The 25,890-nt window shown below is 40.1% G+C and overlaps 2 protein-coding genes across 3 annotated transcripts in view; both read left to right on the top strand.

Moving 5' to 3' along the window:
• RNPC3 (RNA binding region (RNP1, RRM) containing 3) overlaps positions 1 to 6,332 on the top strand; it is a 39,666-nt gene extending 33,334 nt beyond the window's left edge. Inside the window, exons 13-15 of one of the 2 annotated variants that reach the window (XM_049880225.1) lie at positions 2,136 to 2,268; positions 3,462 to 3,533; positions 6,248 to 6,332. In XM_049880225.1, the coding sequence (XP_049736182.1) occupies positions 2,136 to 2,268; positions 3,462 to 3,521 (193 nt within the window). In that variant the 3' untranslated portion in view covers positions 3,522 to 3,533; positions 6,248 to 6,332. Of the gene's footprint in view, positions 1 to 2,135; positions 2,269 to 3,461; positions 3,534 to 4,608; positions 4,698 to 6,247 lie in introns of those variants that run through there. The other variant, XM_049880224.1, reaches the window with a different exon arrangement.
• The window catches only part of LOC126073501 (pancreatic alpha-amylase-like), a 70,064-nt gene continuing 49,447 nt past the window's right edge, over positions 5,274 to 25,890 (top strand). The window contains exon 1 of the mRNA XM_049880217.1: positions 5,274 to 6,323. Coding sequence (XP_049736174.1) covers positions 6,195 to 6,323 — 129 coding nt within the window. The 5' untranslated portion in view covers positions 5,274 to 6,194. The remainder of the gene's footprint in view (positions 6,324 to 25,890) is intronic.

Below are 25,890 nucleotides of genomic sequence, written 5' to 3'. Positions count from 1 at the left end.
GCTGGCGGGTTTGAACCGCTAACCTTTTGGTTAGCAGCCAATCGCTAAACCACTGCAGCACCAGGGCTTGTTTAAAGACTTTCGAGTGGAGGTAAAATAGACATATGACTCAAACTTCTCTTTTGTTAATTCTAGTTAATTTTGTTTCAATCTTCAAGTGAAACCAATACTTTTAAAGTCTTATCAGGCCTATTACCATTTTAGATAGTAGCAACATGTCTTAAAATTCGGCATTTATACTCAGTACTAGTGGATATCTCTCCTTACAAGGATACCGAAAGTTTCTTTTGTTGGCCATACAAAATGCTGATCCTTTTTTATTACTTCCTTTGAGTCACGGTTATAAGAAAAAGAAAAAAATATATAATAAATATACATGTATATATACAAATACCTGTTAGTTTATACATTCTTTCCATTTCCAGTATTTCCTGTAATTAGAATTTTAGAAAAAAAATTCTGTTTCCACAAAGCTATAGAAATCGAAGTGTTGAATTAATAATTGTTTCCCATAGGACTAATCATGTAATTTTTTTTAGAAAGCATTTCACTGCATCTTTGATACTTATTTTAATGCAAAAATTTGTTTAAAAATGTATTCTTTTGCTAATGCCATAAACTATTTAAAATGGTAGACCAACTTTAGTTGTAAATTACTATCTAATTTTTCTGAGTAGCTTTTGAACATACATAGTTTTCTTTCAAAAATGTTGAAAAATGACTGGACTAAACGAAAAGCTGTGAAGTTTCCTGAATACAACAAAACACTTCGAAGACCAGAGTAACAGGGATGGGGGTCTGGGGACCATGGTTTCAGGAGACATCTAGGTCAGTTGGCATAACAAAATGTATCAAGGAAACATTCTGCGTCCCACTTTGGTGAGTGGCATCTGGGGTCTTAACTGCTAGGAAACAGCCATCTAAGATGCATCAATTGGTCTCAACACACTGGGAGCAAAGGGGAACGAAGAACACCAAAGACACAAGATAAATACGAGCCTAAGAGACAGAAAGGACCACATAAACCAGAGACTTTATCAGCCTGAGACTGGAAGAACTAGGTGGTGCCCAGCTGCCACCGATGACTGCCCTGACGGGGAACACAACAGAGAATCCCTGACGGAGCAGGAGAAAAGTGGGATGCAGACCTAAAATTCTCATAAAAAGACCAGACTTAATGATCTGACTGAGACTAGAGGCACCCCGGAGGTCATGGTCCCCAGATGTTCTGTTAGCGCAAGGCAGGAATCATTCCCAAAGCCAGCTCTTCAGACAGGGATTGGACTGGACTATAAGTCAGAAAATGATACTGGTGAGGAGTGAGCTTCTTGGCTCAAGTAGACACAAGAGACTGTGGGCAGCTCCTGTCTGGAGGCAAGAAGAGAAGGCAAAGGGGGACAGGAACTGGTTGAATGGGCGCAGGGAATACAGGGTGGAGAGGAGGAGTGTGGTGTCACATTAGGGGGAGAGCAGCTAGGAGTACATAGCAAGGTATGTATAAGTTCTTGTATGAGAGACCGACTTATTTGTAAACTTTCACTTAAAGCACAATAAATAAAAAAGAAAGGTTGAAAAATGAGTACATGTGGAATATAGAACACTATACCAAGAATTTACAAATTTGTGCTTCTGTCTCTGTAACTAACTGCATTACCTTGAAGAAGTCAGTTAGCCGCTATAAGAATCATCTATAGAATAATTTTGACCAGATGATCAGTATAGTCCCTTCCTACTCTGAAATTCTGTACTTAACTTTCTGTAATAATGTCAGCCTTTCTATTCTTGGTTGTGTAGTTTTTGTTTTTTTTTTTGTCACTTGATCTGATAGTATAGAATTAGCTGTGAGTACTTCAGAAATTTTTAAAAATAGAGATATGAAACAAAAAACTTAGGTTTGTTTTTATACTTGCCAGCAGTATAATTTTTAAATCATATTTAAATTTATATTATCCATCTAAAATCAATTTTAGAACCAACCATGTCATATAATTTTATAAAGCCTGACTAATATGTTGGACATTTTTACCGTTTGAAATAGGAAAATTTTAAATTGTTCAACACACTTCGATTTACTTCATGAAAACTGTTTGCCAGTGTTTGATTCAAAGCCCCTCTTTCTTCCTTGACTTTTCCAGGTTTGATATCCGCTTGATGAAAGAAGGTCGCATGAAAGGACAAGCTTTCATTGGACTTCCAAATGAAACGGCAGCAGCAAAAGCCTTGAGGGAAGCTAATGGATATGTTCTTTTTGGAAAACCGATGGTGGTTGTATCCTTTAAACCAATCTGTTCCAAGACTGTGTAGTTTTTAGGAGAAAGATATAACTGAAACTAATTTATATTATCATTTAGGAATCTAAACAACTGGCATTCTAGCTTGAGGTATTTCAGTTACATTTGAATGTTACTGAGTTAGATGACTGTAATTTAGATTTTTATTGGAAAATAAGGGAACTTAAGCAGCATGAGGTTAGTAGAATTTCAGCCAAGTCTATGAACGTTTCAGTTATGCAGCTCAAAAGTACACACTCATGCTAAATTTTAGAGACTGTGTAGTTTCCAGGATCACATTTGGTGGAGTCATTCAAGAAGGATACAGTTCATGGAAATTTTATCACACGCATTCCTCACTGTCAACATGGTTAGGTGCTAAAGACCAGGTCGTTATGTGAAAATCAGTGTTACGCAAAAGTGGAGGATGGCCACATCAGATCACAAAATGGAGGATGACTAAATCGTTGCGTAACTGCCAAACCACTGAGAATCATAGCCCAGCCAAGTTGACCATAAAAACCCGTTGCGGCCCAGTCAATATCGGCTGATAACGACCCTGTAGGACAGAGTAGAACTGTCCCATAGGGTTTCCAAGGAGCAGCTGGTGGATTTGAATTGCCAGCCTTTTGGTTGGGAGCCAAGCTCTTAACCAGTGTGCCACCAGGGCTCACGTAATCTTAACTGTCACAGCCAGCGCTACTCTTGCCTTAGACCTCAGCATTCACTGCCACACCAAATAGATTTTTTGCTATTGTCATAAATGCAGAGTGTTGAACTACAAGATGGTTGATAAGTGAGGAGTAGGTGTATTTTATGTCTTACTGTATTGTAGCTCACATTTTCTTCTTGAGAATTTTATTAACCAGAATATGTCATTGATCAGTCATCCTGCTTTTAGTAGTTAATGCAATTTGCAAGCTAAAAATCAGTGGGATATGTGGTAGAGTGAAGGAGTGAAGATAATGGTTGTACAGAAAAGATTAATTTTACTTCCTCATAAATACCTAGAAAAGTCTTGGACAGGAGGTTGGAAGCACTTAAAGTATCCAGTGAATGCTTGAGAGTAGGAAGACAAGTATAAAAGATAAAAATCTATATTCCTACCCTACATCAGAAAGTTTTTGTTGTATTATTTAGAAAATACTTCTTTCATTTTTATGAAGGAAACCTTAATTTTAAAAATACTAGCAATTTGCTCGATCTGCTAGACCAAAGCAAGATTCTAAAGAAGGAAAAAGAAAATGTTAAAAACTAGTAAAGGTAAGTCTGGATACAATATAATAAAAGGGTAAGACTATTTCTTAAGATAAAATTAAGGCTAGAAGCCTGCTGCAGTAGTAATTCAGTCTCCCAAGATTTTTCAGGAATTTATTTACCTTTATGCAGTTAATCACCATGTAACTTAGGAATTTTAACTACAGAATAAGCCCATTTGTATGTAAAAATAAAGTATGGAGAATAAATTTTATAAGGATAACATTATCTTTATTTGCCTTTATTTACTTTTTGTGCCTAGAGAGAAGCAGTGGTTCTTTAATATGTGTTAGAATCACCTGGTGAGCTTGGTAAAACTCAGATTATTGTGCTTTACTTCCAGAGTTTGTCATTCAGTAGGTCTGGTGTGGGGGCCTAGGGTGACCAACCATCCTAGTTTACCTGTGACTTAGGGGTTTCCCAGCAGACTGGACTTCCAGTGCTAAAGCCAGGACAAGTTGGTTATCCTAGATGAAGCCTGAGAGTTTGCATTACTGAGTTTCCCCTTAATAGTGAGACATCTGGTAGAGGGACCACACTTTGAAAACTCCTAAGGTAAACACAGCTAAATTGTCTAACTCATGATTCTACAATCCTGAGTATATAAAGTTTTGATTATTAACATAATTCATAAAAATGTATACTTTTTTATGGAATGAAATATTTTCTCCTTCAAACAAATAACTTTAATACATCCTTAAGTGGTTTGAGGATTAAAAATGTTAAATACTTTAAATTCTAAAACTTGTGTTACACTGTTTAAGTAAGATGTTGGCTGGAAGTATATTCCTTTTGTTTTCTATTTTATTTTAAATCAGCCTTTGTAAACTAGAAGAACATGAAGTAAATGGGTCAGAATTACTGGTGGTTAGCTGAAAAAAACCATGTGACTAAATAAGAGGAAATTTTGCTGAATGTTTATTCCCTCTGTGAAATAACTTGATTATTTGAATCTTGTATTTATACTGATACAGTCAGAAGTGCTATTATCTTAAAGGAAATATTAAAATTAAACTTTATTTGTAAATCTAATGCAGAGAGATAAGAAAAAATTAAACCGCATTCTGCTGTTCTTCTTTAGAAGCATTCCTGCGTAAATACTGCTGTAATACTGTCATGCAAAGTGTATCCTTTCTTGTTGTATCCTTTTTGGGGCAGTGCTTTTTGGTTTTTTTCTAGAAACGTTTTACCCTTCCTCCATCCATTGGTCCACATTGAGCAATAACTTTTACATTTTGTTCAAATGAAATATTTCTAAAATTATCACTGCAGATTGAACAAATTGTGTTTTTTAGATTTGTTGAGTTTTTGTATATGTTCTTAAAGTTATATAATTTTTTCAGAGAAAGTTAGTGAATCAGGTCACCTTATTTTCTTGAAGAATGTGTGCATTTACTTTAATACAGAATGTAACCTTGCTTCTATTTGTATATTTCCTAAACCTAATAATGTGTTTTCTGTTTTATGATATATCTGGTTTAGGTAGTCTATGTAACATGTTGTAAAAAGTACATATCTTGAAAATTAAAATAACTGATTTCTGTGTAAATTCCAAATAAGAGTAGCTGACCTCACATCTAAAGTCTTATTGAAATCTCCTTTGAGATAGATGGCAAGTGGAAGTGTCTTTTTTCCCTTTTTTTTTTTTTTGTCCCCCTAAAAACAAAAGATGGAATACAACAAGAATAACAAAGGGGAGAAGACACTATATTGACTCAGGGTAGCTCATTAAGTGAAAAGAAATAATCCTGGTAGGTATACAAGAACAGTGATTTCCAGACTGGTTGATGTCCAAAATCATTACAACAGTGGTACTCAATCTTGGTTGCACGATAATGATCTGGGAAACTTCTTAAAAAAAATATGGATCAGAAAAAAAAATCCCTTAAAAAAAATATATATATAAAAAACAAACCCAGTGCCGTCAAGTCTATTCCGAGTCATAGCGACCCTATAGGACAGAGTAGATCTGCCCCATAGAGTTTCCAAGGAGTGTCTGGCAGATTCGAACTGCCAGCCCTTTGGTTAGCAGCAGTAGCACTTAACCACTATGCCACCAAGGTTTCCAAAAAATATATGGTGAAGTTTAACTGGTCTGGGCTCCAGGCCAGATACTGAAATTTTTAAAACCTAAAAGTGATTCTAACATGCAACCAAGGTTGAGAAACACCAAGGAAAGATTTTTATGCATAAAGATTCCTGGACTCTACCGTAGAACTAATAAATCAGGATGTCTCGGGATGGGGCCCAAGAACATAATTAGAGAAGGTTCCCCTCATAATTCTAAGGATTGACCAGTTCGAATACTACTTTGTTAGCATAAAATGGTCAGGTACCTAATACTAGCCTAGCCATCTAACCTAAAAATTGGAAAATTGAGACTTGGAGCCCCGACATGTCTTTCTTTCTTGCAAATTCTGCTATTATTAGTACTATGAAAACAGCTCAAACTTCTGTTAAGTACTATCACCATAAGAGTGCATAAAAGCAATAGATACTGAAGTAGCATTTGTTTCTGTATGGGGACAGTTAAAGTGTTTTATTTTTTAATGTTATAAATCACAGTTTTTCTGTATAAGCTGTTTACCTAATTAAAATTTTGTTGCACTGACATGATTCACTAATTTTCTAAATATAAATGTTTTAGCTTTTAGTTATTTTTAAACTATGAACAGTTTTATAATCATGATTATTTTTAATGGACTTTTATGGTGTTCTAGGTTCCTTTTGAATTCTGTTACCTTTCAAGTGCTTTCCAGCTTTGAGGAGGAGAAATTGGCCACGTGGACTGGAACTGTGCGTAACAGCTTTTAAAGTGTGTTTAATTATTAAATCTATATGTATTTAAATCAGTTGGAGATCTATTACATGTATTTTAATCACTCTCCTCGTATATAATAAATTATTTTTCCTTCTGGTAAAGTGGTGTTCTTAATTTTTTTTTATAAGTCGTATGCATTTGGTATGACTATAATTACATACTTTTTTATGTAGTTTAACAGTACTAAATGTAAATTCTGTTTTATGATTACAAATACTGCCATTTCTAACTGAATACTGATTAATGCCTTACACATTTTTTAAGCAGTAATCTTAATTTTAAGTGATAATTGTTTTAGAAATCTTATCTGTCTGGGTTTTTTTTGTTGTTGTGGGGTATTTTGTTTTTGTTTTTGCTAGTTGAGATTGTCTCTCAGTGTAAGAGTTTGTATCTGTACCCTAATTTAGTGTTCCCTATTTGTACTCCCAAATGTATCGGAATATCACTCAGAGGTGAAAATGTTTCCCATATAAAATTTTTCTGTTCTCTTAGTGAAATGAGTTTCAGCTATATGTAAGTAGAAAAACTTTGGTGTTTTTTATTTGATCTTACTGATACTCTTCTGTGAGTATGTGATAACAGTTCAGAGTGACTGCCCAGAGGCTCAGATCTCCTGGATACTCGGATTTTTAAAACCTTCCAGAAGTGGTGTGCAGCTAATGTGCAACCAAGGTTGAGAAACACCAAGGAAGGATTTTTATGCATAAAGATTCCTGGACTCTACCCTAGAACTAATAAATGAGAATCTCTGAGGATAGGGTCCCCCCCATAATTATAAGGATTGACCAGTTTATATACTTCTTTGTTAGCATAAAATGGCCAATAGCTAATACCAGCCTAGTTTCTTCTCCTTTGCTCATAGCATTGTGTAGTGGGGAGAGTGAGAACATAAAAGATAGGAATTAGAAATATGGAGAAGTGAACCCTGAAACACGCAGATGTTTAGATGGCAAAGTAGTTAAGAAACCACTAAAGAAGACTGAGGAGTAACAGCTAGAAGCCAGGTGAAGAAAGTACCTCAGCCGGGAAGTGGTGATCAAGTGTGTGAGATCTGTTAATGATGCAAGTAGGAGGAATTCGGGGGGTTGAACCTTAGGTTTAGTAACATTTGTGACCTTGACCTTGACTAGCTGATTTGACTGATGGAAAAAGTGACAGCTGGCATTCAAGACAATGGTAGAGAGAAACTGAAGATAGTGAGAATTGAAGATAGCTCTTTTAAGAAGTCTTGCTTTAAAGAGGAATTGAGAAATTGGTTGTTACTAGAGTGGGATGTAATATCGATGTTTTTTGTTTATTTTTAACGGACATTGTGTTTTATAAAGATATACCAGATTTTTGTGCTAGTAGAGAGAAAAACATGGTGTAGGAAGCACAGATTGCTGGAGCCATAGATCTGCTGTACAAACAAGATACGGCTGCACTCCCCTTATTAATAGCAATAAAAGAACGGGCAGGTACTTAGGTCTATATGCTTGTAGTTTTGGGAGATGTGATAGTAGGAGCATGGGGAAATTTTGTTTTTTTTACTAAGTGGAGTAAGAGGCAAGGTCATGAAGAAGAGGAAAGACGTGATGGAGAGTTGAGGAAACAAAAGGTATAAATTAGATATCTCGGAAAGTGTGAAAATGAACAAACTCTTAGAAGGATTGCCAGACAGTACTGAAGTGCCCACTTGAAGTTACCTGTTATTCTTTTGTTGCTAGTCGTGAAAATATGTACAACAAAACATACTACAATTCAACAATTTCTACATTTATAATTCAGTGACATTGGTTACATTCTTCAAGTTGTGCAACCATTCACTCTTTTTTCCAAATTATTTCACCATCATTAACATAACTCAGTAACCCCTAAGCAAAAACCCACCCTTTTCCCCTTCCTGGGGTAACCACTAGTAACCTTTAGTTTCTGTATATTTCTTATTTCGTATAAGTGATTATACTATTTGCCCTTTTGCGTCTGACTTATTTAGCTCAGCGTATAGTGTTTTCAAGGCTCATCTATGTTATGGCACGCATCAGGTCTTCGTTTGTCTTTACAGCTGATTTAATATTCCGTTTTACTTATGTACTACATTTTGCTGATCCATTCATCTATTAATGGATATTTCAGTTGTTTCTACCTTTTGGCTGTTGTAAAAAGTGCTGCATTAAACATTGGTCTAGAGGTATCTGTTTACATTCCTGATTTTACTTCTTCTGGGTATATACCTAGGATTGCAGTTGCTGGGTCATATGGTAGTTCTGTGTTTAACTTTTTGAGGAACTGTCAAACTGTTTTCCACAGTGGCTATACCATTTTATATTCCTACCAGCAAGAGATGAGGGTTCCAGCTTCTTCACAACCTTGTCAGTACCTGTTGTTTTCTGTTTTTTGATCATTGCCATTCTAATGGGGATGAGGTGATACTTCATTGTGATTTTGATTACATCTCCCTAATGGCTTCTTGGAAACCCTGGTGGTATAGCGGTTAAGTGCTACAGCTCTTAACCAAAAGGCCAGTGGTTCAAATTCACCAGACGCTCCTTGGAAAGTCTGTGGGGCAGTTCCACTCTGTCCTATAGGGTCTTTGTGAGTCAGAATTGACTCAGTGTCAATGGGTTTCGTTTCAGTTTTAACGAAGTTGACCATCTTATTGTGTACCTGTTGATCGTTTGAATTATCGAGTGAAATGTCTGTTCAAGTCCTGCCCATTTTTTCAGTAGGCTGTTTGATTTTTGTTGTTAAGTTGTAGACTTTTTTTTTTTTTTTAATATTTTTTGGCTATTAGACCTTTATTGGATATATAAGAGCCCTAGGTGGCACATGAGCTCCTGTAAACATTACAGCCTAGGAAACCCTATCGGACAGGTCTCCTCTGTCACATAGGGTCTCTTTGAGTCGGAATCTATTCAGTGGCACACAACAACCAATTATGGCGCGAACAGTTTATTTTTGACTGCTCACCTAATGGTTGGCGATTTGAACCCACCTGGCGGCACTGTAGAAATTGTTGTTAGTGGGTCCCATTGAGTTGATGCTGACAGCGACCCTGTGTACAACAGAATGAAACACTGCCTGGTCCTGTGCCATCCTCAATACCACTGCTGTGCTTGAGCCCATTTTTGCAGCCGATGTGTCAACCCATGTCATTGAGGGTCCTCTTCTTTTTAGCTGACCCTCCACTTTACCAAGCATGATGTCCTTCTCCAGAGACTGATCCCTTCTGATACCATGTCTGAAGTATGCGAGACATAGTCTCACCATCCTTGGTTCCAAGGGGCTTTCTAGTTTTACTTCTTCCAAAACAGATTTGTTCATTCTTTTGGTAGTCTGTGGTATATTCAGTATTCTTCGCCAACACCATAATTCAGAGGCTTCAGTTCTCCTTCAGTCTTCCTTATTCATTATCCAGCTTTCGCATGCATATGAGGCGGTTGAAAACATCATGACTCAGATCAGGCGCACCTTAGTCCTCGAGGAATTTTGTTTTCTTCCATACTGAAGTCTGTGGTCTTTGATCTTCATCAGTAAATGCTTCAAGCCCTCTTCACTGTCAGCAACCAAGGTTGTATTATCTGCATAACACAGGTTGTTATAATAAGTCTTCCTCCAGTCCTGTTGCCCATTCTTCATATAGCCCAACTTCTCAGATTATTTGCTCAGCATACAGATTTAATAGGCATGGTGAAAGAATACAACCCTGACGCACACCTTCCCTGACTAAACCATGCAGTGTCCTCTTGTTCTGTCCGAACGACTGCCTCTTGATCTGTGTTCCTCCTGAGCACAATAAAGTGTTCTATAATTCCCAGTCTTTGCAATATTTTCCATGATTTGTTATGATTCACACAGTTGAATGCCTTTGCATAGTCAATAATACACAGGTAAACATCCTTCTGGTATTCTCTGCTTTCAGCCAGGATCCATCTGACATCAGCAGTGATATCCCTGGTTCAACGTCCTCTTCTAAATCCGGCTTGAATTTTTGACAGTTCCCTGTTGATACACTAGTGCACCCACTTCTGCGTGATCTTCAGCAAAATTTTGCTTGCATGTGATATTAATATTTTTTGATAATTTCCACATTTGGTTGGATCACCTTTCTTGAGAATAGGCAGAAATACGGATCTCTTCCAGTTGGTTGGCCGGGTAGCTGTCTTCTAAATTTCGTGGCATAGACAATTGAGCACTTCGAGTGCTGCATGCATTTGTTAACACATTTTGATTTGTATTCCGTCAATTCCCGGAGACTTGTTTTTTGCCAGTGCCCTCAGTGCTGCTTGGGCTTCTTCCTTCAGTACCATCAGTTCCTGATCTTAGCTCTCATGGTGGTAGTTCTCGACCCACCCCATTCTCTAGACGTACGTAAAAATTCTGAGACCTTAGACAGATCTTCAGTCATCTTTCTCTCTTCATTATCACTGAGATGCCCTTTGTTCTAGTCCTCATGATTCCTTCAGTTCTAGCACTTATGTCGCTTCTTTGCCACACCTGGAGCATGAGACAATTTAGCAAGTTTAGGAACTCTGGTGTCTAGAATTTAACTTCCCTGTGGATATGTACAAACTCATACCTACTTCATAAAATTGTATTAAGTGAATTTGCATATGATTAATACTTAGAATAGTGCCTGGGGATTACTAATTATTATTATTAGATCTTGATGCTTTCTTGTTGTATACTACTTCCAAGTTTTGGGTATATGTTAGGTGGGATATACTGATTGTTAATCTCTCTAGCCTTTATGAAAATCAAAGGCTCTCCTTTTTTTTTTTATCTCTTTCATTCACTGTAGAGTGAAAGCAACTGTATTAATTAGTGTTCACCAGAGAAACAAAACCAGTATATGATATATAAAAATAGTGTGTATATATATGTAAATGTGTGTGTATACCGCATTTTTCGCAACCAGCACACCAACTTAAATAACATGCACACATAACTTGCAAAAATGATGAAATTATGCTAAAAAGTTCTGGCATAGTGTTCACTTGCATATACTGCACGTCTCATGACATTTCCAGAAGTGAATTCCAACATCATTCACCCTCATTCAGTGGTCCAAAAGTGTTACTTTTGATAATATTTGTATAATAACGTTATAAGCCATGGTCAAGAAGTAATGGGTAGAGTTCAGTAGTACCCTGGTAATCGGAAAATAAACAATGGAAATACTGCATTTGTTTCTATTAATTTAAATTGGTAATTATATCCCCAGTGCTTTTGAGTCATCAGTCGGAACTTTGAACCTACCGAAGCCTGTCTATAAATCATGTACTATCAATTGGAATTGTAAACAAAGTGAAGCCTTGCACTGGCATGAATGACATGAGTAGCTATCAGTAGGAATCTCACTTCAATCTGCATTGATGTAATTATCAGTCGTCTTCCAACTCTGGCTTTTAATTGGAAGAATAAACAAAGCAAAACTGATACACAGTTACTCTTGGCTCAACAGTTAAATGTGAAAATCTCATCAGATTGTCCTAAGTGAAACCATTAAGCTGTGTTCAAAAACCAAAAACCCACTGCCGTCGAGTCGATTCCGACTCATAGCAACCCTATAGAACAGAGTAGAACTGCCCCCATAGTTTCCAAGGAGCGCCTGGCGGATTCAAACTGCTGCCCTCTTGGTTAGCAGCCATAGCACTTAACCACTACGCCACTAGGGTTTCCTAAGCTGTGTTAGGTCTGCTTATTTCATAGCCTAATTATGTCTTAGCACCAGTATCTTTGATCATTGAACATAACTCACCTTAGTCATATGCTAGCGAGCATATAAAAATACCTTAGCTTCTTGTATACCTCACATGTGAATTTTGCAATCTCTTTTCTAGAACCAGCCAGTTATCAATTGTACACATCTTCAGTTTATAAATCTAAATCTTAGAACCAGTTTGGATCATGGCAATAATTAAACACAAGTCCTATACAGCCAAGTTCAAACTGAAAGTTGTTGTGTGAGAGCAGAAGAAATGGGTAGCAGAGTGGCAGCTAGAGAGTTCAAGGTTGGAGTCATCCATCTGTGAATGGAGAAAGGAGAAAAAGGAGCTGGAGAAAATGAATCCACAAAAATTCATGTCATGGGCCCAAAGAGAAATGGCCTGAGTTGGAGACCAAATTAAAAGAGTGGGTTATTTCTCAAACAGAACAAAATCAGTTTCTACTGTCACAATTCAGACCAAAGTGAAGCTTCTGGCAAATGAAAGAAGAATCCCAGCTTTCAAGACAAGTTTTACCTGGATTTATGAATTCATGAAAAGGAATGACTTTTCCATGAGAATGAGAACCACTGTATCCCAGCAACTACCAGATGACTGTGAGCAAAAGGTAGTCAACATTCACAAATTTGTCACCAAAGAAATTTCTGAACTCGGTATCTCTGCAGTGGACATAATATGGGTGAAGTTCTAATGTCTTTTGAGATTCCAGCCACCAGGACTGTAGCTGTTTCAGGTATGAAAACTATAGCCAGTACGACCACTGGGCACAAGAGTGCTTGTTTCACTGTAGTCCTTGGTTGCACTGCAAGTGGGGTGAAATCAAAGCTGATGGTGATTTTCAAAAGAGTTACCATTCCCTGCGAAAAACTGTCCACCAGTGTGGTTGTTCATTGTAATAAGAAGGGGTGGGTGGACTATGAAGTTATGAAAGCATGGAAGGTGAGGGGATTCTCTTTGAAGTCTTAACTAATTTTCAATGCCATGGCTGCTCACAAAGAAAAAAATGTTCAAAATTATATTCACTGGTGTCTGTATAGCAGTCGTACTAAGCTGCAGCCACTGGATAATAGCTGTCAACCATCAGTTTAAGACTTTGGTGAGAAGAGAGTGGGATGAGTGGCTGCAGCCTGTGATTCATGAGCTCACTCCATCAGGACAATTGAAATGGGGATGTTTACAGAAGTCTGCAAATGGGTGGCTTCTGCTTTGGGGAAAATAACCCCAGAAACCATCTGCAATGGCTTCAGAAAGGCTGGGATTGTGTACCAGTAGGGTACCGATGACAAAGATGAAGATGCTAAAGGCAGTGATGATGATATCAGTTCAGAAGTCACAAAACAGCATATGCAGGCAGCTCTGAGATATTTCGGTGATGATAGTGATGAGGAATCGGACTTTGAAGGAGTCCAGGAGTCGAATGATGGTGGTGATGGTAATCAATAAGCTAAGATGGCCTCTTTTAAGATGAAAACACAAATTTCTGGCGATTGTTATTTGTTGGTTTCAAAGACTTGGATCAAAAATTGTTTTGGTTTAAGATTTATGAAAGCAATAACACATACACCCTGTCTTGTCCTTATAGGCTTAGGCCTAGGGTCATTTCTTAATAATTTCTAGCTCTTCATGCATTCATAATCTTTGCTTTCAACCTGGCATCCCATATCCATCACGAGCCTGTGCAGTTCACCGTTGGATGCACTTGGTTTAGGAAAATACCTACCTTAAATGAAGTTTCCTGGAGATGGGTGTTATCCCAGTAACGTTAAATCCATGGGACGGAAAAAAAAAAAAAGATTGGTACAGCATGATTATGAAACTAACAGAGTGAGGTTTGCAAAAAGGTATAACTCATGTCTGATTTGGATAAAAATACAGTGTATATCTAGAGAGAGAGACTTGAAGTTGGCTCATGGGCAGGAGTTAATGCTCCCCCCACTGATTAAATGAGGCCCACTCACATTTTTTAAAATAATCTGCTTTAAAGTCAACTGATTGTAGATACCACAGCTATGAATAATCTTCATAATACATACAGTTTAGTGTTTAATTGAATAACTTGGTACTTTTGCCTAGCCAAATTGATGCATAAAAGTAACCATTAGAGTATATCCTTTGTCAACCTGACACCCACACACATCTCCTAAAACCATACTTAATCTCCCAATAAAAACAAAAACAAAGTCTTACTCCCACCTAACATGATACAGCTATCCTGTGTACAACCTAAATGTGCTAACCTTTTTCCCAGAAAAGAACACAAAGTCTCGTAGTTATTCAAGTCTTAACAATATCATGTAACTTAAAATACTGTGAATGATTTTACTGAAAATCATTCAAAAGTGGCAGCAGCAGTATATCAACAGAGAACTGCAAGAAACTCAACCTGGATTCAGAAGAGAACGTGGAACCAGGAATATCATAGTTGATGTCAGATGGATCCTGGCTGAAAGCAGAGAATACTAGATGCTTACCTGTGTTTATTGACTGCAAAGACATTTGACTGTGTGGATCATAACAAATTATGGGTAACGTTGTGAAGAATGGGAATTCCAGAACACTTAAGTGTCCCCATGAGGAACCTGTACATAGATCAAGAGGTAGTTGTCTGAACAGAACAAGGGCATACTGTGTGGTTTAAAGTTAGGAAAAGTGTGCATCAGGGTTGTATCCTTTTACCATACCTATTGAATCTGTGTGCTGAGCAAATAATCTGAGAAGCTGGACTATATGAAGAAGAATGGGGCATCAGGATTGGAGGAAGACTCATTAACAACCTGCATTATGCAGATGATGAAACCTTTGCTAAAAGTGAAAAGGACTTGAAACACTTACTGATGAAGATCAAAGACTACAGCCTTCAGTGTGGATTACACCTCAACATAAAACAAAAATCCTCACAGCTGAACCAGTAAGCAACATCATGATAAATGGAGAGAAGATTGAAACTGTCAAGGATTTCATTTTACTTGGATCCACAACACCCATGGAAGCAGCAGTTAAAAGACACGTTGCATTGGGCAAATCTGCTGTAAAAGACCTCTTTAAACAGTTGAAAAGCAAAGATGTCACCGTGAAGACTAAGGTGCACCTGACCCAAGGCATGGTGTTTTCAGTGCCCTCACAGGCATGTGAAAGCTGGATGTTGAATAAGGGATACTGAAGAATTGATGACACCTTTGAATTGTGTGGTGTTGGCGAAGAATGTTGAATATACCACAGACAACCAAAAGGAGGAACAGATCTGTCTTGGAAGTGTAACGAGAATGCTCCTTAGAAGCAAGGATAGTGAGATTAAGTCTGACATACTTTGGACATGTTATCAGGAGGGATCAGTCCCTGGTGAAGGATATCACGCTTGGTAGAGAGTCAACAAAAAAGGGGAAGACCCTCAATGAGATGGATTGGCACAGTGGCTGCAACAGCGGCTCAAGCATAACAAGGATAGTGAAGATGACACAGGACTGGGCCATGTTGTGTTCTGTTGTGTACAGGGTCACTATGAGTCGGAACTAATTTGGTGGCACCTAACAACAACAAGAAAGTACTGTGATGTAAATTGTTATTAATACGTCTTATGTTAGATGATTTAAGGGAATAACAGAAGATAACAAGGATATTTCAGAATATATATACATTCTCACACACATACATGTACACAAATATATTCACAATGAAAAGAAATACTCATAATTTCAGTCTTTATTTCTGCAAGTGGTCATAGCTGATATTTACAGCTACCTTTCTCCACTCTATTTCATAATTACTTTGCCCTCAACAAGCACTTCAGCTGTCTGGTTCTTTGCCTGGTGAGACAAGCCAAAACTCATTCCTGAAGAATCTAGACCATTAGTAGTCATACTTGTAGTTTTCAAATTTTTCTTGGAAGTAGTACAACCAGAATGCTCCTTAGAAGCAAGGATGGCAAAACTATGTCTCACATACTTTGGACATGTTATCAGGAGTGATCAGTCCCAAGAAGGACATCATGCTTGGTAAAGTAGAGGGTTAGCACAAAAGAGGAAGGCGATCAACGAGATGGATTGACACAGTGTCTGCAACAATGTGCTCAAGCATAACGATTGTGAAGGATGGTGCAGGACCAGGCAGTGTTTCGTTCTGTTGTACATAGGGTTGATATGAGTTGGAAGCGACTTAACGGCACCTAACAGCAACCACAAAGTTTTCCATTGGCTTTAATCGCAGGGCATGATAGTACTAAGAGATGCCCTAAGGGATCACCTGTATTCCGATATACACTTCCTTTCCTTTTGTACTAACAGCTCAATTTCCCCCTCTTTATTGGCATCAGCCACCCAGCCAGTACAGCAACTCTGTGTTTCGCCTGTTAATTTAGAGGAATAAGGATCCCAAATTGGCAGGATGGCAGTTTAACTTCAGCTCAATGGAATTATTATTCTATCTCCCAATGGAAGTGTGCCTCTAATACCTGTAAAACAGCAAAGCATAAGGTTATAGGACAGGAAACAAAAATTTTGCTGGTGAATCACTAGGTGTTTGTGATGGTTAGGGTGTGTGTCATCTCGGCTGGTCCATGATTCTCAGTGGCTTGGCAGTCATATGATGTGATCACTTCCGTGATGAGATTTAATATGCAGTGGTCACCTCCATGATGGGATCTGCTGTGAGTAGCCAGTCAGTTGAAGGGGAGTTTCTTTGGGCATGGGGCCTGCATCGATTATAAGTGGACATTCCGGTAAGGTTCATGGGCTTTTGCTCACGCTGGATCCTGCAGCTGGCTCCTGTTCGTCTGACCTCTGTTCTTGGAACTTGAGCTAGCAGCTTACATGTGGTCTTGCCTGCCAGTCTTGGGATTTATTGATCTTCACAGCCTGTGAGCAAGAGCCTTGCTCACTGACCTGCCAATCTTGGGTTTGCCAGCCCCTGCAGCTAAGTGAATCAGGAGAAACCTATATCCTGACCTACGGACGTGGGACATTCCATCCTCTGTAATGTTGTGAGCCATTTCCTTGATATAAATCTCTGTGTACATTTATATGCCTTACTGGTTTTGCTTCTCTAGAGAGCCCAGCCTAAGACATTTGGTACAAAGAGTGGTTCAAGAGAAACAAAATTGTAAGGATGAGTTTTCCAAATTGGTTCTCAAGTCTGGTTAGTCTTACAGATGATCATGACTCCGCTTCCAGTGGTAAAAAGGGCACTGCTAATCCATGGCGTGAGTGGCAATACAAATACACAAAATATCACCACTAGTAGATCAGGTACCGTTGAAAAGCAAGGTTCTAGGTGATTGCATGCATGATAGCTTTCTACAATTTTGTCATAATGAGAAGTAAAAGGAAGCTGGTTGGTTCTCCTACTTTTGCTAGACAGAGTGGTGGAAGAAATAGATGAGCTTAGGGCTTTAGAGTCAAAACTCAAGCACTGCACGAACAACTTCAAAGTTTCTACTTGTGCTTTCAAAAAAAGCCTTATTTCTTGTATTAACAGAGCTGATATTGCCAAAAACCAAACCCAGAGTCATATAAGAGTGGCTGAATTACAATGCCAACTCAATTGCCAGGGTGTCTGAAGTTAAAGTGAGGGCATTGATTGGTAAAAAATGGGATCCTGAAACTGGGATGGGGACATATGGGCAGATAATCAGGAAGCTGGAGACACTGAGCCCCTAAATACTGTTGAATCACTCCTGCCAGCAGAACCACTCCCATCTGAAGAGATTACTTCATGTTTGCTATCACCCTGCCCAGAATAACCATTAGCCCCTCCACTCTCAGGAGATTAGCCCAAGCCCAACTGCCTCTAAAGAACCCTTGTCTGAGTCATTGCCTGGAGCATGTCCTGAGGCAGATGCTTTACAAGACAATGCAGAATGTTCTCAAAACAATTCCACACTACTGATTCTGGCTCCTAGACCTATAACTAGACTTAAGTCCCAGCGAGCCCCAAAAGGTGAAGTACAAAGCATGACCCAGAAGTAGGTATGTTACGCTCCAAAAGAACTACTTAACTTTTCTAATACGTATAAACAGAAACCTGTATATGTGTGGGAGTGGCTATTAAAGGTGTGGGGTAATGGTGCAAGGAACATAAAGATAGATCAGTCTGCAAGTAGGCACATGAGACTATGTTGGCATCTCCTGCCTGGAGGGGAGATGAGAGGGCAGAGGGGGCCAGAAGCTATCCGAGTGGACATGAGGAGAGTGGAGGGAAGAACTGTGCTATCTCATTAGAGGGAGAGCAATTAGGAGTGTATAGCAAGGTGTATGTAAATTTTTGAACGAGAGACTGACCCGCTTTGTAAACTGTCACTTAAAGCACAATAAAAATTAATTACAAAAAAATAAAATCGACCTTGAAAAAGAAAAAAAAAAGATGGGTCAGTCTGAGCTTATTGGTACGGTCCAACTAAGCACAGATTCATCATTCAGTTTTTCAGCTGGAGAGGTTAAGAAAGGATCTAAGAGTTTATTTGACTGGGTTGCTGAAGCATGTATTATGCAGTGATGTATGGCTAAATCAAGTAGAAGTTTATGCAGTGATGTATGGCTAAATCAAGTAGAAGTACCAGACTTGCCTTGGTATAGTGTAGAAGAAGGTATCCAAAGGCTTAGGGAAATTGGCATGCTAGAGTGGATTTGTCAGGTTAGACCCACAGACCCACACATGCAGTGTCCAGAAGACATATCTTTTACAATAGTGAGGAACAGATTTGTGAAGGCAGCCGCAGCATCCTTGAAGAGTGTGGGAACTGCCCTAACTAAATTGAGACACATAAGTACAGTGGGGCTGATTGAACCCCGTAGTAATAGGGGCCAAGTGGCAGCACTCAATCAATAAAGACAAGGTCGGGGATGGATGCAGAAATCAGAATCTGACTCATACGGACTTACTGCTTTGGCTTCTTAGTCATGGTGCCCCTAGGAGTGAAATAGGAAGCCTACTAAATATTTACTTGATCTGTATAAACGAATGAATTCTAGAGCAGGGCCTAACTCGAATCGCCAGAACAGAAAGTCACAGCCCCTCAGTCAATTGCCAGGCTTGAGCGAATTTAAAGACCCACAACCCCTTGAATGAAGGGGAGGCCAGGTTTCCTTGAGGAAGGACTCCCATACACTACCAAAAAATGTGGACTGTGTATCTTTCTCCCAGCCTTCCCCAAAGGAATTTATGGCCTTTTACAAGACTGACTATTCATTGGAGAAAAGGAAATAGGCAGACTTTTCTGGGGTTACTGGATACTGGCTCTGAACTGAAACTAATTCCAGGAGACTCAAAATGTCACTCTGGCCCACCAGTAGAGTGGGGGCATGTGGAGGTAGTTTATTAATGTAGTCTTACCTCATGTCCACTTCACAGTAGGGCCACTGGGTCCCTGTCATGGATTGAATTTTGTCCCCCCCCCAAAATGTATCAGTTTGGCTAGGGCCTGATTTCCAGTATTATGTGGTTGTCCTCCATTTTATGATTGTAATTTTGTTTTAGAGAGGATTAGGGTGGGATTGTAACACCCTTACCCAGATCACACTTCTGAGCCCATGTAAAGGGAGTTTCTTTGGGGTCTGGCCTGCACCGCCTTTTATCTCTCAAGAGATAAAAAGGAAAGGGAAGCAAGCAGAGAGATGGGGACCTCATACCACCAAGAAAGCAGTGCCAGGAGTAGAGCGGGTCCTTTGAACCTGGGGTCCATGCCCAGAGAAGCTACTTAGTCCAGAGGAAGACTGATGAGAAGGCTGACAGAAACCCTCCCCCTGGAGCTGACACCCTGAATTTGGACTTTTAGCCTACTTTACTGTGAAGAAATAAATTTCTTTGTTAAAGCCATCCACTTGTGGTATTTCTGTTACAGCAGCACTAGGTGACTAAGACAGTCCCTGAACTCGTCCTGAAGTGATTTCCCCAGTTCCAGAATGCATAATTGGAATACATACACTCAGCAACTGGCAAAACCCCCACATTGGATCCCTGACAGATGAAATAAGGGATATTATGGTAGGAAAAGCCAAGTGAAAGCCGTTAGAACTGCCCTTACTTAGGAAAATAGTAAACCAAAAGCAATCTGGCATTCCTGGAGGGATTGTAGAGATTACTGCCACCATTAAGGACTTGGAGAATGCAGGGGTATTGATTTGTACCACAGCCCCATTCAACTTGCGTATCTGGCCTGTGCAAAAAAGAGATGGATATTGGAGAATGACAGAGGGTGACTCCAATTGCAGCTGCTTTTCCAGATGTAGTTTCATTGCTTGAGCAAATTAATTCATCTCCTGGTGCCTGGTATGCAGCTATTGATCTAATGCCCTTTTCTCCATACCTGTTTCTAAGGACCACCAGAAGCAGTTTGCTTTCAGCTGGAAGGCCAGCAATGCGTTTTCAGTTACCTACCTCAGAGCTACATCAACTCTCCAGCCCTATGTTATAATTTAGCCTGTAGGGACCTTGATCACCTTTCCCTTCCACACGGGGTCATTACATTGATGACATTATGCTGATTGGACCTAGCAAGAAAGAATTGTCAATGATTCTGGACTTATTGGTAAAACATTTGCATACTAGAGAGTGGGAAATTAAGCCAAAAAAGATTGAGGTGCCTTCCACTTCCGTGAAATTTCTAGGGGTCCAGTGGAGAGAGCATGTCGAGATACTCCTTCTAAAGTGACAGACAAGTTATTGCATCTGGCTTCTCCCACAACTAAAAAGGAGACGCAACACCTAGTGGGCCTCTGGATTTTGGAGGCAACATATTCCTCATTTGGATGTGCGACTCCAGCCTATTTATCATGGGACTGGAAAACCTGCTAGTTTTGAACGGGGCCCAGAAAAAGAAGGCTCTGCAACAGGTTCAGGCTGCTGTGCAAGCTGCTCTCCCGCTTGGGCCATATAACCCAGCTGATATAATGGTGTTTGAAGTGTCAGTGGCAGATAGAGATGCTGTTTGGAGTCTTTAGCAGGCCCCTATCGGTGAATCATAGCACAGACCCTTAGGATTTTGGAGCAAAGCCCTGTCATCCTCTGGCAGATAACTACTCTCCTTTTGAGAAACAGCTTTTGGTTTGTTACAAGGCCTTAGGAGAGACTGAACATTAACCATGGGACACCAAGCCACCATGCAACCTGAGCTGACCATCATGAACTGGGTGTTGTCTGACCCACAGTGTTGTAAATTTGGATGTGCACAGCAGCACTCCGTCATTAAATGGAAGTGGTATATATGAGATTGGGCCCAAGCAGGTCCTGAAGGTACAAGTAAGTTACATGAGGGAGTGGCCCAAATGCCCATGGTTTCCACTCCTGTCGCATTACCTTCTATCTCCCAATTTGCACATATGGCCTCGTGGGGGGTTTCTTACAATCGGTTGACTAAAGAAGAGTAAACTCATGTCTGGTTTGTAGACAGTTCTATGCGATATGCAGGCACCACTCAAAAGTGGACAGTGGCAGCACTACATCCTCTTTCTGGGACCTCCTTGAAGGGCAGTGGTGAAGGGAAATACTCCCAATAGGTAGAAATTCAAATGATGCACCTGGTTGTTCACTTCGCTTGAAAGGAGAAATGGCCAGATGTGTGATTGTATACTGATTCATGGGCTGTGGCCAATGGTGTGGCTGGATGGTCAGGGACTTGGAAGAAACGTGATTGGAAAATTGGAGACAAGGTGGTATGGGGAAGAGGTGTGGGGATAGACCTCTCTGAATGGGCCAAAGAAGTGAAAATATTTGTGTCCTATGTGAATGTTAACCAATGGGTGACCTCAGCAGAGGAAGATTTTAACAATCAAGTGGATAGGATGACACATTATGTGGAAACCAGTCATCATCTTTCCCCAGCTACTCCTGTCATTCCTCAATGGGCTCATGAACAAAGTGGTCATAGTGGCAGGGATGGAGATTATGCATAGACTCAGCAACATGGACTTTCTCTCACCAAGGCGAACTTGGCTACAACCACTGCTGAGTGCCCAATCTGCCAGCAGCAGAAACCAACACTGCGTCTCCTATATGGCGTCATCCCTCAAGGTGATCAGCCAGCAACCTGGTGGCAAGTTGATTTACATTGGACCACTTCTATCATGGAAAGGGCAGTGTTTTGTTCTTATTGGGATAGACACTACTCTGGGTATGGATTTGCCTTCCCTGCATGTAATACTTCTGCCAAAACTACCATCTGTGGACTTATAGAATGCCTTATCCACTGTTATGGTATCGCACACAGCATCACCTTGTATCAAGGGACTCACTTCACAGTGTGGCAGTGGGCCCATGCTCATGGAATTCACAGGTCTTACCATGTTCCCCATCATCCTGAAGCAACTGGTTTGATAGAAGAGTGGACTAGCCTTCTAAAGACACAATTACAGTGCCAGCTAGGTGGAAATACCTTGCAGGGTTGGGGCAGTGTTCTCCAGAAGGCTGTATATGCTCTACACCAGCATCCAATGTATAGTGCTGTTTCTCCCATAGCCAGGATTCATGGTTCTAGGAATCAAGGGGTGGAAATGGAAGTGGAACCATTCACTATTAGCCCCAGTGACCCACTTGCAAGGTTTTTGCCGCCTGTCCAGTGACCTTATGCTCTGCAGGTCTAGAGGTCTTAGTTCCAAAGGGAAGAATGGTCCCACCTGGGACATATCACTGATTCCATTGAACTGGGAATTAAGAATGTCACCTGGCCATTTTGGGTTCCTTATGCTTCTGGATCAACAGGCAAAGAAAGGAGTTACCATACTGGCTGGTGTGATTGATCCTGATTACCAAGAGCAGATTGGATTGAGATTGCATAATAGAGGTAAAGAAGAGTTTGTTTGGAATGCAGGAGATCCTTTAGGGTGTTTCTTAGTACCACCATGCCCTGTGATTAAAGTCAGTGGAAAACTACAGCAATCCAATTCTGACATGACTACTAATGGCTGAGACCCTTCAGGAATGAAAGTTTAGGTCACCCCACTAGGCAAAGAATCATGATCACCTGAGGTGCTTGCTGAGGACAAAGGGAATACAGAATGGGTGGTGGAAGGTATTTTTAAATACCAGTTACAACCATATGACCAGTTGCAGAAACAAGGACTGTAATTGATATGAGTATTTCTGCTTTGTATGTGTGCATCAAATATTTTTGTTTTCTTCACTTATATAAGATGTATACAGGGCTAGTGCATTTTCAGTTGTATGTATGTGCGTTGTATCATGTTAGGTGCAAGTATGACTTTATAATTGTCTTTGTTCAGAGTATTTTTTAAAAACTTTTATTGTGCTTTAAGTGAAAGTTTACAAATCAAGTCAGTCTCTCACACAAAAACTTATATACACCTTGCTACATACTACCAATTGCTCTCCCCCTAAGACAGCCCACTTCTTCCCTCCACTCTCTCTTTTAGTGCCCATTTCACCAGTTTCTAACCCCCTCTACCCTTTCATCTCCCCTCCAGGGAGGAGATGCCAACATAGTCTCAAGTGTCCACCTGATCCAAGAAGCTCACTCCTCACCAGCATCCCTCTCCAACCCATTGTCCATCCAATTCCTGTCTGAAGAGTTGGCTTCGGGAATGGTTCCTGTCCTGGGCCAACAGAAGATCTGGTGGCCATGACCACTGGGGTCTTTCTAGTCTCAGACCATTAAGTCTGGTCTTTTTACGAGAATTTGGAGTGTGCATCCCACTGCTCTCCTGCTACCTCAGGGGTTCTTTGTTGCGTTCTCTGTCAGGGGAGTCATCAGTTGTAGCCCGGCGCCATCTAGTTCTTCTGGCCTCAGGCTGATGTAGTCTCTGGTTTATGTGTCCTTTTCTGTCTCGGGCTCATAATCACCTTGTGTCCTTGGTGTTCATTCTCCTTTGGTCCAGGTGGATTGAGACCAATTGATGCATCTTAGATTTCCGCTTGCTAGTGTTTAAGACCCCAGATGCCTCTCTCCAAGGTAGGATGCAGAATGTTTTCTTAATAGATTTTATTATACCAGTTGACTTAGATGTTCCCTGAAACCATGGTCCCCAAACCCCCTCCCGTGCTATGCTGGCCTTCGAAGCATTCAGTTTATTCCAGAAACTTCTTTGCTTTTCATTTAGTCCAGTTGTGCTGACCTTGCCTGTATTGTGTGTTGTCTTTCCCCTCACCTAAAGTAGTTCTTATCTACTATCTAATTAGTGAATACCCCTCTCCCACCCACCTCCCCCATCTCGTAACCATCAAAGAATATTTTCTTCTCTGTTTAAACTATTTCTTGAGTTCTTATAATAGTGGTCTTATACAATATTTGTCCTTTTGGAACTGACTAATTTCACTCAGCATAATGCCTTCCAGATTCCTCCATGTTATGAAATGCTTCACTGATTCATCACTGTTCTTTATTGATGCATAGTATTCCATTGTGTGAATATACCGTAATTTATCCATTCATCTGTTGGTGAGCACCTCGGTTGCTTCCATCTTTTTCCTATTGTAAACAGTGCTGCGGTGAACATGGGTGTGCATATATTTGTTCGTATAAAGGCTCTTATTTCTCTACAGTATATTCCAAGAGTGGGATTGCTGGATTGTATGGTAGTTCTATTTCTAGCTTTTTAAGGAAGCGCCAAATTGATTTCCAAAGTGGTTGTACCATTTTACATTCCCACCAGCAATGTACAAGTGTTCCAATCTCTCCATAGCCTCTCCAACATTTACTGTTTTGTGATTTTTGGATTAATACTGACCTTGCTGGAGTGAGATGGAGTCTCATTGTAGTTTTGATTTGCATTTCTCTAATGGCTAATAATCGTGAGTATTTCCTCATGTATCTGTTAGCTCAGAGATTTTGTATTTTTTAAGCAGATGTGTACAAGTGCCAAGTTGACAAGGGGTGTGATGATTAAGGTTGTATCACTTGGCTGGGGCATGATTCTCAGTGGTTTTGCAGTCGTATGATGTTGTAATGATTTCTGTGATGAGATTTGATATACTGTGATTACCTCTATGATGGAATCTGCTGTGAGTAGCCAATCAGTTGAAAGGAAGTTTCCTTGGGCATGTGGTCTGCCCTGATTATAAGTGGACATTCTGGCAAGACTCATGGGCTTTTTGCTCACGCTGGATGCTGCAGCTGGCTCCTGTTCATCTGACCTCCGGTTCTTGGGACTTGAGCAAGCAGCTTACCTGTGGTCTTGCCTGCCTATCTTGGGATCCATCAGTCTTCGTGGGCTGTGAGCAAGAGCCTTGCTCTGGCCTGCCAATCTTGGGTTTGCCAACCCCTGTGGCTACTTGAATAAGGAGAAGCCGCTATCCTGACCCATGGATTTGAGACGTTCCAGTCTCTACAACCTCATGCGCCATTTCCTTGATGTAAATCTCTGTACATGTATATTTATGTGCTTCACTGGTTTTGCTTCTGTAGAGAACCCAGCCTAAGAGAGTGTTTTAGTGAGTAGTGCCCCCCCCAACACCATTTTCACTCCTTGATTCCTGGACCTGGGAATCCTAGCACCATATATTCAATGCTGATTTAGACCACATATGGCTTCCTGGAGAACACTGCTCAAGCCTGCAAGTTACTGCCACCTAGCTGGTCCTGTAACAGTCTCCAAAAGGCCATCCCACCATTTTATCAAGCCAGTTGCTTCAGGATGATGACAATATGGTAAGACCATGAATTTCATAAGCATGTGCCCATTGCTGCACTTTATTTGTCAGGAAATGAGTTTCTTGACCAGAAGCAGTGGCCTGTGGAATACCATGATGGCAGATAATGCATGCTATAAATCCATGGACAGTTTTGGCAGAAGCATTGTGTGTAGTTAAATCCATATGCAGAGTAAGAACAGGAATAAGGATAAAGCACTGTCCCTTCTATGGTGGATAGAAGCCGTCCAATGTAATCAACCAG

The sequence above is a fragment of the Elephas maximus genome, chromosome 3 (assembly GCF_024166365.1).
Source record: "Elephas maximus indicus isolate mEleMax1 chromosome 3, mEleMax1 primary haplotype, whole genome shotgun sequence".
Lineage (NCBI taxonomy): Eukaryota > Metazoa > Chordata > Mammalia > Proboscidea > Elephantidae > Elephas > Elephas maximus.
The sequence above is the reverse complement of the archived record's forward strand: the minus strand, read 5'-3'. Positions and strand labels throughout refer to the sequence as shown.